The sequence below is a fragment of the Anas acuta genome, chromosome 9, assembly GCF_963932015.1.
Source record: "Anas acuta chromosome 9, bAnaAcu1.1, whole genome shotgun sequence".
Taxonomy (NCBI): Eukaryota; Metazoa; Chordata; class Aves; order Anseriformes; family Anatidae; genus Anas; species Anas acuta.
The window spans coordinates 16,308,503-16,321,618 of NC_088987.1; the positions used below are offsets into that span (position 1 = coordinate 16,308,503).

Genomic DNA, 13,116 nt, shown 5'->3' on the forward strand with positions numbered 1-13,116 from the left:
GATCCTGCAGAGTAATAATGCCACCTCCTCCAAGTCTAGCCACACATCTTACCTGCAGAGGTAACACAAGTAAACTACTAACGCATCTGATTATTTCTTGCAAATCATAGAAGCAATCCTACAAAATAACCTTGAAGCAACTAAGCCCACGTTGGCACTACATGCATATCACATTAAGACTTGCAGAGGCAGCTTTCCCGGTTCTCAGGAGGCACAGGGAGATGCTCTGCAAATTCTTCCCCAAAGAGCTGTGGAAGAACTCAGCCGTGTTTTCTGGACATGCAGGGATGAGAGCACTGCAGAATGATCAGGCCAAAGACCTCTGCCTTCTGCCCATTTCTTACTGAGCAGAGATTTAGACCGTCTGGATTTAGCTACATTTTTACAGCCATTTGCCATGCTGTTTGCTACCAATACCCATCCTAAGACAAAGCAACCCTTTGGAATCTCCCATAGCTTCTCGCTGCCACTATTATTCATCACCACACACCCTGTATAAGGAAGACTTTTGCAGAGAGCCCCGTTTCCATCTTGTCTTTTGTAACTGTTAATCAGCATAATTCTGTCCATCTATCCTCTTACTTTTGGTGTAGCATCCCCACAGCAAGTATCCCTGTAAGCTGGCCCCCTTACACTGACATAATAAAAACAGGGATGCTTTACCCTATTGACAATCTCCTTTTCCTCTTGCACATTGAGAGTGTGTCCCTCCCCACCTTTTCCTGGGCTACAGCAATGCACTCTTTTTCCTTGCTGCTGCCTCCTCTCCTTCAATCACTGCTGGCTCCCCCAGGCATCCAGCACAGCTGGGATACCACATCTCCCAGCAGAACACGCACTGCTGCCAGCAAGGCAAGTAATGACACTATTCTTTATTATTGACTGTTCCAACAGCTGCTGTAGAAGCAAGTAACCAGGAAACCTTCCTCAGCGTGAAATAAAGGATTTACTCTCTTCCTTTCTTCCTCCCACCGCCTAGCTGCCATGCTACTACCTTAGATTTAATTCTTATGCTTTCACGTATAGTGTTCCCCTGTTTGTCAAATTTAAAAAAACATTCTGGAACTCAAACATGTTTGTAACATGCTCTGAAGAGGAATGTTCTTGTAGGTACTAAACTTCTTAAACTGACAGATCTCAGTAAAATGCTCATAGCACATCATAATCCCAAACAAAAATGCCATGTTGGGAGCAGTAAGCATTTCTAGGTGTTTCTTAAATTGTATTCTGCCATGACAACATGAAACAAAAAAAAGATACCTGCTCTTTGACTTCTATATTGTGCTCCCCTTCCAGAATAAGGGTGACTGCTTGCATGATCTGCTTCCCATGAGTGCTCATTATATGGTCTATGTGCTGCCAAAGCAATGATAAAACACAGTCAGCGTAACTTTCCAAAGAAGTAGCATTCCTACTTGAATTACTTAAAGAGTAGCAAAACTGCACAAAAATCCTAGCTCGTAGTGGGGTCACAAGCTTGTGTCACAAGTGGGACACAAGCTCTCGGTATGATGTTGCAGTTGGAAGGAACCACCTTCTCTGCCCCTCTTAAAACAGAAAAATCTCAAAGAAGGTAAGAAAGGGTTTTTTTTGTTTGTTTTGTTTTTTGTTTGTTTTTTTTTGTTGGGTTTGTTTGTTTTAAATCCTTTGGAACTTGTGCTACACTTACTGAAACACTGTATAGTTACAGGTTTGATATCCACATTAAAAAAAAAAATCTTAAAGGATTCAGAAAGATAAGGCACATAAATTACTTGTAGTCTAGGAAAACTGTTTCCAGGTTACAGACTTACAGATAAAGGGTCATTTTCTTAGGAACTATAAACACCTATACTAGAATATAATAAGTCATGAGGAATAACAGAAAAATGTGCAACTAAACTATGATGAACTCACAACAAAACTCAGGAGCAACAGCAAACAGCCACCAGAGATTACCAACACATAATATACACTACATTTTTTTAAGATGGAATGTCTTAAAGATAGGGATTCTTGTAGGACTTCTTAAAATTGCTAGTAATGAAACTTGATTCAAAAGCTGCCATGTATATTATTCTGGATGAAGTTTTGGTTACAGAATGATAACGGTTGATTCTGGCTCCAAAGTATGCTACAGACAGCAGGTGAAGCTAAGACAGTCACTTAGGGTGTTCCTCAGCTGAAACTGTTGTCAGAGCTCAGGGTCAATTTAATGAATGACTGGTTGTTCATTTCACATTAAAATTTTCACATTAAGACAGAGCAAATTTTCTATGAAGTTTACTGAGACTCACTGAATACAAACATCAGAAGGTTTTTTGCAGTGACCTTTTTGTGGTAAAAACAGTATATGAATAAACGCACAGCGGAGGCTTCATGGTTTCCCCCCCCACACACACACACAAAAACTTTGCCTTGCCAAACGTTTGCTGCATACTTTCCCTTTTTTCTTTACAGGGGATTATCCCTTTTCCTCCACAAATATCTCTTATCATCAAAAACAATTAATGGGCTTACATTTTCAAACCATTTTATTTCAGTGTGTAAAATGAATGTATGTATTTTTTAAGTGCACAATCCCGCAGTCAAATTCAAAAAGCCAATACTCTCCATGAAGTTGGTAAGAACAGCCATATTTCAGGAGCCAAGAAAGAAGAAACACAGGTCTTCTTAATATAAGTACCTCTCCACACTTCGATTGACAAGTACAACCCTCTTGTTGTTCTGGGTGAGCTGCACAGAAAGGCATTTAGACTTATAACAAAATGTTTTTGCTGAAAGCTACATGCAACAGAATTGATCATTAAATGTAACTGTCTAGAGCTCTGTAATTGATAATTACCAAGTTCCAGTGAATGTAGAGAATTCTTTCAAACTTTTTCTGACACTGGTTTGTACATTTGTTTAGAGATACTTGGACAAATGCAAAGCAGAGGCCTGTTTTAGCAATGTATCAAACAGCAATCAAACAGAAATATAATTTGTATTCTCAGCCAAAATCTTTGTTTCACCAGCAAGAATAAGAGTTAATTTGTATAATCTGTACAGTCAGAAAGTCTGTTTCCAGCTCTACTTACTGGGCGCGTAGAAAGAAGATTCCTGAGCAGTCCCAAAGTTTTCATCAGAACATTTACATCAGAATCAGAAAGTAACTGGAATAACTGCTCTGTACTCAGACCTCGTAAGATGTCTGATTTGATCTTCTGTTCTGCTTGAAATGCCATATTCTGAAAGAGACAGAAATTTTGCCTTTTTTTTTTTTTTTTTTTTTTTTTTACTTTAAGCTTGGGTTTTTCACTCTTAGATTATTAACTGCAAACATATCCTTTTTAAACTAATCCTGAAAATGTCTGAATTTATGAAGAACTATAATGTCCTCATATGAGTGACTTTATAGTTATGCAGTGAATTAAATTTCCACGCACTTTTACAACTGACTGTGTTGACCTGGTTATTAGCAGGTCTATTGTTTGGCACACTACTGACACTGCTTGACTGTTTCCCTGACTGATCACTGCAACCAGAGTGGTATGAGAATAGAAGGATTTTATTTTATCACTAACTGATGAAGTACTCCAGACTGATACTGTTTTTGTTCTTTCGTTAGGTGGAAAGACAAGCCAGATTTCACTTATTTTTAGTAACAACTCAGAAGTTCTTTAGGTCACATTAACAACCTTTTTAAGAAGTGCAATTCCAAGAAGTATTTCAACAGTGTTTTACTTACCATTAAAGCCCAAATGCCATTCACTCGCAAGGCAAGATTTTCGCTCTGTGTTAAACTACATAGAAGTTCTATGGCTCCTGATTCTAAAATAGGCTAAAATGAACAGGTGGGAAGAAAAATTTTAAAACACTACATAGAATAATTAGACATACATATAAAACTAAATATATATAAGCAAGACTTTTTTGTATTTTATTTATTATTCTTCAGTTTACAAAATGTTCAGTCCACTCTGATGAACTGGCCAAGCCATGCCCTAAATTCATATGCATTAAAAAGTAGGTTTCTATGAAAAATTTGTGTCAACATAGCCTTATCCTCATGTGCATCTGTATGTATGAACACTTGTATATATGCACATACTGCTGTGATACCATCTATGTATCTGCCACAGTCATGTAAGCAAATATGTTTTCCCCAACAGCTTTCAGTTTTGGGCTGCTCTCTAAAAACACTGCTTTCCTTGAGCAATTACATTTTCTGAGTATCAGGTAGGATGTATGTAACTGTTTAAAAGTGTTTATGGACAATGAAAGCTATTGGTATCTTTCTTTACTTTTAAACTTCATGTTTGGTAATCAGACCAAATTAAAATCCAACAGAAAAACTATAGCACAAGAAAACTAGACTGCTCTTAACAATCAGATTAAAATTCAAAGCCTCATAGTATCACGTCTTTAAGCAACAAGAAAAACAGACACACAGCTTCTCTTTCAAACTGATTAACGCAATGATAGTTAAATTTGGAACTACTTTCAAGCTGAACTGAATTTGAAGATTACTAGTTTTATCTAAGCCCTGAAGAGCTCATGTGCTTTTGCTTTTTAGGATCACGCCTTTTAGGATGCATCCAATGATATATGAGGCTCTAACATATAAGGTGCTAAGCTTCAAAAGTTACTGTTTCAAAAGCAATGAATAACTGAACATCGTGAGCTTTTGAGAAATTTGTTTAATTTTCCCCCTGCTTAAGACCTTAGTTGATCAGAAGTGTATATAAAAGGCTGTACTTTATAGGAATAGGATTGTCTCTCTGAATAGCAGCCAGCCTGTAACAACCAGCCAGCAATGTGTGCCAAAGTTCATCTGGTCCCAGGTGCTTGTGCACTGCAATGAGCTGCCAGGGAACCGCGATTTCTCTATGGACATGGTAGTTGGCTGGCTCCTAGGGAATTCTCCACAGGGGCAGCAGATAGGAGACATTCCAAAATTGTTTTTTGACTAAGCTTTTTTTGCAGGTTAGAATAAAGATACACTTCAATTTTGTTTAAGCGACTACTAATTTACACACAATTTTGAAAATATCATGGAGAAAAAAAATCAATATATCCAATAAAAATTAGATGCTTTACAGATGCTTTCTAAAAATTCCTTTATTTTGCACAAGCAGTATTTTGTTTTAGCAATGATAATTTTACATGAACCATGTACCCTGATAGAAAATTCAGTATTCCACTGCAATTTGAAGTAGAAAAACTAAGCTGACTGTGACTGGTGGTACGAACAAGAAAGCCCACAGGCCAGTGAGCTGTGGTTGGTGTTTTTTTAGTTCATTTTCTGTCTTCTCAAAGACGACTAAAACCACCAAGATCAATTGATCAAAACAAGGTAATCCAAACTGCCCAACAGGAACCCATATACACCATAATCTTGCAAACACTATCTGTAAGAACTTTTTCGGACTTGGGAAAGCATCTCATTTTATTAAATATTGATATGTATGTGTGATCTGTATGAAAAACAGATGAGTTGCTAAACTCAAGAACAGATACCCTGTATATTTCAGTCAACAGCAATAATAAAAACCACAAGACTGAGTTATGCCAGCATTTTCAAGATTGCAGTAGAAATTCTGTAAGACAGCGGATCATATCACCAATTACAGTTTGTTTTCTTGTTGCTCATGAGTTTTGTATTGTTTATTTTTTTAAGATAATCACATTTTACAACTATAAGTCAAAAATTGTGTCTATATTTTTCCTTTAGAGACTACATTTAACTATTCCGATGCATTTTTAACGAGCTATCTGATTACAGTATGCCTATTATTACAACTCTATAATGCTTTACGAGCCTTTGCTAGCAATAAAGGTGTCCTTATACTTATCGAACCACTGTATAACATAGCTTTTATCCAGAAATAATAAGAGGTAACAGACAAATACTTACCTCTTTGCTTGGAGAGAATTCCAGAAGAAGATTGCATAGCGTGGAAGATGCTACTACCAGCATTTCATTTGGAGCATTCTGTAAAACCTATAGTCACAAAGGGGAGAGTGGAGCATCTCTGTTAACTAATAGGATAAGGAAGGCATCATTTTGAAACGGAATACCTGTAATTATGCTGCACTTTGATGTGCTACACATTAGGAGATGCTTTCATGCTAGTGTAGATCCATACAGTGCTCATTCAAGTTAACACGATGGTATATACTTTAAGCACTTTGATCCATTTCAATCTTAAGGATAACTGCATTCTATGAAATAAATTATTTTTAAAAAGCCTTGCTGAGCTCTTTGGATTCGGTTTTAGTATCTGCAATAAGATCTAGAAGGTAGAGAACTTCAGGGAAAAAAGTAAATCTAAATTCTCTTGTAGCACTTATAGACCAAGTCTGAGCCTGAAACCAAAGTAGATATAGATCTAGTATCCTATGTGACCAAACACTAACAATAATTTAGCTTTACTGACTTAAAAAATGAAAAAAGAGAGCCAAGCATGGACTACAGCACTCTTCGCTACTGCTTGGCTTTTTGTTGATTTATGACTCTTAGAAGGTCATGGAATTTGACTTCTAGTTATTTTTTATTACGATTCTACAGAAAGACATTCAAATTGAACAGACACCATATCCTCCATGGTACCACTTCAACTGAACAGAACATTTGAGTGGTTGCAACTTGACTTCACTTACCTTCATTAAAGGTTTCCATACAGCATGATCCTGAAAACTTGTCCTGAGCTGCTGTACAGAACGGGACAAACTGTGCAAACATCTGTAACAGAAAAAGAAACCTCTGTTGTGAAAAACGTATATGGACACACACACAGAGTTATACAGATGCTTCTACACATACAAATACACTGCTAAATATATTGCTTCTGCACATTAGGATACAGACAGAATTTGGGGATTACTAGCCTGCAGACAGCAAAAAGAAAATATCATACTAGTCCAGAATATTTTTCCCCTAATAAGTTTTCCAACAATAGAAAAGATTTCAAACTAACACTTGAGCTTTTGAAAAATTAGAAGTTATAGCAAATGCAGCATCATACTTTGACACGACAAAATTGTTTGTGTGAATCAGAAAAGCATCCTACCTGACTGCAGCTAATCGCACCTTGATACTAGATTCAGATAAGCCATTCACTATACGGTCCATCATATTTTCAGTCTCTATGATCTGGAGCAAAAAGAAAGTAATGTTATATGAATAAAACAGTACGAACATTTATGGGTTGATGTTTTTTGTTTGCAATATTTAAAATATCACATACAAAAACCATAGCTTAAAACATTAAGCCAGTTTACAGGCCTGGATTAAGTGGAACAAAGTGTGCATCTGCATACAATTTAGTAGACGTCTATACTACTTGTTCCACTATTGCTTTCAAAATTACTTCAATAATTCTCAAAAAAAAAAAAAAGAGGGCTATATATATGCATTACTTTTAATGTCATATTAAAATAGAAGACAGCATGTGTGAATGTACATAATATATACAAACTACAGATGAGAGACATGTTTTGGAATGGTCTGTAAGAGATATAGTCATACATCCTCCATATTTAGACAGGGCCAGCACAAGCATTAAAGACTAGGATAAAATGAAGTTAGTACACCAGGGTGAAAGATGGTTCTTCCACAATAAATCGGCTGTGTCTTACACATACCCACCATCTGTAAAAAAAACAATGCTTCGATACTTAAAAGATGGGATCCTTGCTATTAACTAAAGAAGTTAATCCTGCAACAAAATAAATTTCTGGGTTTGAGTTCTGGAGATCCTGAATCATTCCCCACTGATAGATCTCCTGGCTTATCTTTTAAGTAACTTTTTTCCACCTTCTACCTCTCCATGTGCTTCTTCCTTCTGTTTTTCCCCTTTAGCCAGCAAAGGCTGAGAAAATTCTTCTGCCTCTTGTACCTGCCACTTTTGGTTGACATTGCAACAACACATTATTTCCAAAAAACAAAAATAAAAAAATGTTACTTCTCATCATTCATTGTTTAATTTCCCTCCACTTTCCGCATGTTTATTCTTAACTAAATGAGTGCTCCTATATTCCATTCTTGCCCGTGTTGTTTGAGTAGAGTTTGGTCTCCTTCACACCAACTGCTTTATTTCAGCAGCGCAAAGGCCTTGGTCACTTCAGAATCATGGAAAAAACTGTGACTTTGTTTCACAATATGATTACACTTCCCACAATTTATGTTTGTTTTTCAGAGAAAATCTTTGTATTATAATAGGATCCATAATGGAGATGTATTTTTTTCCCCTCAAAACATATGTTTTAGAAATGTTAAAATATTCATATGCCATAACTATATCCCTGCATAGTTTATGCTATGATTGATGAAATTTGTAGGTCCCTATTCTATTCTGGCTAGCAAGGACCACAACATCTTGAAGAGTTTATTTTCAAAATCTAGTTCCCCACAGTGAAAAGATTGTATAAATAAATTTCACTCTATTTTGTTACTGAAAGATATTAATTCTCTCTAAACCACATGCCAGGAAAGTGCAATGTGAAAGTTTGTATTAACATAACTGAATGCAATCCTTGGCATTTCAACGTATACTTGCCCTCTTCTTGCAGATAATTAGCAATAGGACTAGAGGGAATCACCTCAAGTCGCGCCAGAGGAGGTTCAAGTTGGACATTAAGAGAAATTTCTTTTCAGAAAGAGAAATCAGGCATTATAACGGGTTGCCCCAGGAGGCAGTGGAGTCACTGTCCCTGGGGGTGTTTAAGGAAAGATTGGATGTGGTACTTAGGGATCTGGTTTAGTGGGTAATATTGGTGCCAGGAGGATGGTTGGACAAGACGATCTTTAAGGTCTTTTCCAACCCTAACAATTCTATGATTCTAAAATGAAGAAAAAAGGGCAGAAGAGGCAAAACATACATTCTTGCATGCTCCTTCAGCTGTCTTTGTCTGGATGCTAACATTTTCTTGAACTCACCTTTTTTCGAATATCTTCATCATTTGCTCCAAGGGACGCATACAGCTTGAAAGCAGCCTGGCGCAGTTCATGGGCGTGCTTCAAATCATGGTCAAGCTATTTAAACAAAACACAGATGTCAAAGTTAGACACTAAAAAATTACAGGTGGTATTTCCTCATTTGTTGTAAACTAGTATCTTGGTCTGGGGTTTTGTCTACCACACCAAGAGCAGCCAGAAACACAAAGGAACCGACATCTCATTAGCTGATGTCCACGCTTAACAACTGAATGCAGTAACTGTAGTGAACAGAGCAGTTAATTTCTCTGCTGAGTTACAGGTAAGTCAACTTAAACAAACAATATCTGCTCACAACAATTTGAGGCCAAAACACTTCTACGTTACTGCTCTATCTGAAGTCCATCTCTAAATTATAGGACCTACAGCTTAAGGGGAATGTTGACTTTCAACTTTTTATATAAAGGCAACACAAAGGGGTGCAAACTGTCTAGGAAGTTTTTGAAAGGTAACTTCTTAACACAGGTGCTAGATGGGCAGGTTACAGTGATACACCACTGGATACACTGCTCACAAATCAGGAAAAATTGTTTGGGGATATGAAAATCAAATGGAAGCATCAGTTATAGGGATAACAGTGGTGGTGTTCAAGTTCCTGCAAGGTGTGGGGAGGGCAAGGAAAACAGTACAAAGCCTTGACTTCAGGAGGGCAGACCTGGATGAGCACATGGAGTAAACACTGGCTTGCTCAGCCAGGAGAAGAGAAGGCTGAGCAGAGAGAGACCTAAGAACAGCCTTCCAACACCTAAAAGGAGATTACAAAGAACACAAAGCCAGACTCTTAATGGAGGTGTGCAGCAAAAGAAGGAGAGACAATACTCAGGCTGAAACAAATGATGTTCCTACTGAATGCAAGAAAAAAAAAAATCACTATAAGGTGAACTTTGGAACAGATTGCACAGAAAGATTGCTCGAACTTCATTGATAACAATTTTTAAGAGCCAACTGGATAAAGCAGCAAGCAACCTCATCTGAACTCAGCACTGACCCTGCTTTGAACAGAAAATTAAGACTAAGACCTCTTAACGTCCCTTCCAACCAGAGTTACTCTGATCCAGACAGCCCTCAACAGTCTATACACCAAAGGGTTCCACATAACAATGCAAAATTTAAAGTCTATAAAAAAAAATGCCAGAAAAAAAAAAGCTAGGATTAAGCTGCAAAGCATTAAAATTAAAAAATAATTTTTAAAGCACCTTAAAATTAAGCTGTATGATTAATTCCCTCTGGCGCAGGTACATTAGAGCAGAATGTATTATGTCTGTTTTAACAATGGTAAGTATTCTGTTCTGCAGAGTCCTCACTCATCTAGTTTTTCCTTTATAGCGTGTAACTCAAAGCTTTTTTTTTTTTTTTAATATAAAGAAATAAAATCCACACAGTTAGCACCCTGGCTGCCCAGCTGACTATTTTTAGGGTCTTTCTGAACACTCAGAGCAACGTCGTATTTATAATTGCCCCACTTACATTGGAACCTTGATCATGTTTTGATGCTATAGCCAATGTTTATTACTCTCCAGTCAACTGCTAAACTTCCTTTTGCTTATTTAAATTCATACTGCTACTTACAGTTAGGTCGTGTTTTTCTGTTGTTTGTTTGTTTTAATTTGCATTTTTACACAAGCTTCAAGGCAGCTGTATATGCAGTATCAATTTCATCCTACAAAAACCTGAAAAGTGTATCTACCTCTTGGGATAGCTTCAGAGAAAAACAAATGCTCTGTAATCCAGTTTTGGGGTACTTTCTAAAAATCACACTCTGTGAGAGAAGGGAACACATAATGCATATTTCCCTACAAAGAATATCAAGAACAATCTTGCTTCTGAGGTTGACTGATCTACTAGCGCTTTGGAAAGTTTATGCAAAGCTGGAAAAAAAAAAATCAGACGAGTGTGTCTAAAATACCTAAGAAAATAAGTCTCCAAGGTATATTTTTGGTGTCTGTTTATCCAACCTCTTGCAAATGCAGATAATATCTGCTCATAACGTGAAGTGCTATGACATCTAAACGTTTTTCTGCTTAATAGCGCAGAACCATCTCTGAACTTGACATTTTTCACAAAGCTGACCTATGAATTGAAATCAGTTGTATCACATGAACTATCCCTTATGAAGCTGAAATGCTCTGGTTCTTGAAGGCAAGCCTGTTAAACTCTGCAAAGAACATCACAGACGCCCCAGCCATTCCCATCTTGGGAAAACATCATGAAACTCGTATGCTGAGGTTGTCTTAAAATACCTAGAGTCCATTTCTCTGTGTTCCACAAGGAACAGCACCATCCTTCTTACAGGAGGCAGAGTCTAAATATACACAAAGTTCTTGGCTTGGATATTTCAGGCTCCAGGAAAAGCAGCGAATGAGCAAAGATTTGGGAACTACATGCGTCAGGATCATGGCTGGACCTCTGGCCAGCTTTCCATTGAAGACCTCAGACACAAGGCTTAAGAAGAATAAAGAAACATTCCAAGCCCACTTATTACTGGTTTTGCCCACTTTCGAAGACTCAGAAGGGAAACATACCCGTTTGATATCAGTGATTGCACTCACTGAACTGGGATACTTGAAGTAATCAGCAAGCATGACAATGAGGTGGTCAGTAATGCTGGCAATTCTCTGTAGCTCCACATCTGTTTCAATCAAATAAGCCAGAGTTTCTGCACCTTCTACTCGCTCCTCCAGCAGTCTCTCCTTGCTACACATTCGAACCAAACATGGCAGAGTCTGAAAAGTTTAAAACAAAACAAAACAAACAAAAAAAAGAACCACCAACATTTTTTGGAACAGCTATGTTCATAAAACAGCTCACAAACTCAAATAGCTATCCCAGAGCAATTGTCATTAAGGTTCTTTAGACTGGTACCTTCAAATAAAAATAATTTTAATGGTTTTAAAGACTACAGACAGAAATTGCTCAGGCATTACTAAGTATACAGCAAGCTACTTTCAGCTAAGTTCTCATGCAGTCAAAATAGTCTGCATAAATGTCATGTTGAAAAGTGGTATTTAGTCATGTTTAAAACAGATGTCACTATCAACATTAGCTACATCAGAATGAATAACATTTTGGATTTTCTTGCTTCAAAAGACTGGAGGGACAGGCCTTTGACTCCAACATATGGATTTTCATCTGTCATTACCTGGAATGATAGATACCAAAATGCCACCAACAAAAGCTGTAGATGTACCAGACTCTACTGCTATGAACACTGAAATATATTTTCTTACTGCAGTATCTGACATAGAACCTACCCTTTCCCCAGCATTACCAAGACATTGGACTTAGGGACAGCTCTTGACACACTGCTGACAGTTCTCTGGTCTAACATGTAACTTAGCAGAAGCCAGGGTTTGCACAAGATCACAGTCAGAAGCTGGTAACCAGTAGCCTCAGATGGTGAGAAGTAGTCACTGCTTTAAGCAGAGCTACCTGCAGTGCCAGGGCCTTGCAGCACACGCTATGGTCATGCCTACCCTTCTCAGTTGTCTGTTCCCATGGGGCGATCTAAAACCACAGATTAGCCTTCACAGCAAAGACATAGAACTGTAAGAAGTTACTGGGTATCAGTTCTCACACCACCAAACACCGATAACAACTGCGTGGCCGGTCAGACTCTTCCTTCACTTGCTAGATTCGCTACAAGAACATGGGTCTTCTCAGTCTCAGAACAGAGAAGCTTATGGGGGTGGAGGGAATAAGACCTTTTAGGCATTTAAACTGCATTTTCTTAAATCTGAATTGTGTGTTATTCTCTGGAAAAAAGGGTGCTGAAACATACTGAGAACTTGAAAGTAGCAGTCTGGTAGACAATTATAAAAGAAAGCAAACATACTTTCTTATTGCAGTATTACAGTAATACTTCGATATAACACGGAGAAACAAGAAGCGGTAGTGTTACTATTTTCTAATCTCGTGTGATAGTCTTGCTCAGCAACAGCTTTTTTTTTTTCCTGACTACCTACAGAAGTGTGACTTAAGAAATGACATTTCGATGGTGTTTAATGAAGATTCCTTTACTGAATTTCCTAGTAAAGCCACATGCAGCATAAAGATCAAATCCACATTTCAGCACCACATTGTTTTTTTATGTTTTTTTTTGTTTTGTTTTTATTTTTTAATAAAAAACAACAAATTCCCCTAGCCGAAGTAGGGAGCAC

General features: G+C 37.5%; 1 protein-coding gene across 6 annotated transcripts in view; it reads right to left on the bottom strand.

Moving 5' to 3' along the window:
• ARMC8 (armadillo repeat containing 8) overlaps positions 1-13,116 on the bottom strand; it is a 74,966-nt gene that overhangs the window by 16,970 nt on the left and 44,880 nt on the right. For all 6 annotated transcript variants that reach the window (XM_068692481.1, XM_068692479.1, XM_068692478.1 and 3 more), the window contains 8 exons: positions 11,482-11,682; positions 8,903-8,998; positions 7,035-7,117; positions 6,625-6,706; positions 5,879-5,965; positions 3,710-3,802; positions 3,060-3,209; positions 1,261-1,356 (listed from right to left, as the gene is read on the bottom strand). In XM_068692481.1, coding sequence (XP_068548582.1) covers positions 1,261-1,356; positions 3,060-3,209; positions 3,710-3,802; positions 5,879-5,965; positions 6,625-6,706; positions 7,035-7,117; positions 8,903-8,998; positions 11,482-11,682 — 888 coding nt within the window. The remainder of the gene's footprint in view (positions 1-1,260; positions 1,357-3,059; positions 3,210-3,709; positions 3,803-5,878; positions 5,966-6,624; positions 6,707-7,034; positions 7,118-8,902; positions 8,999-11,481; positions 11,683-13,116) is intronic.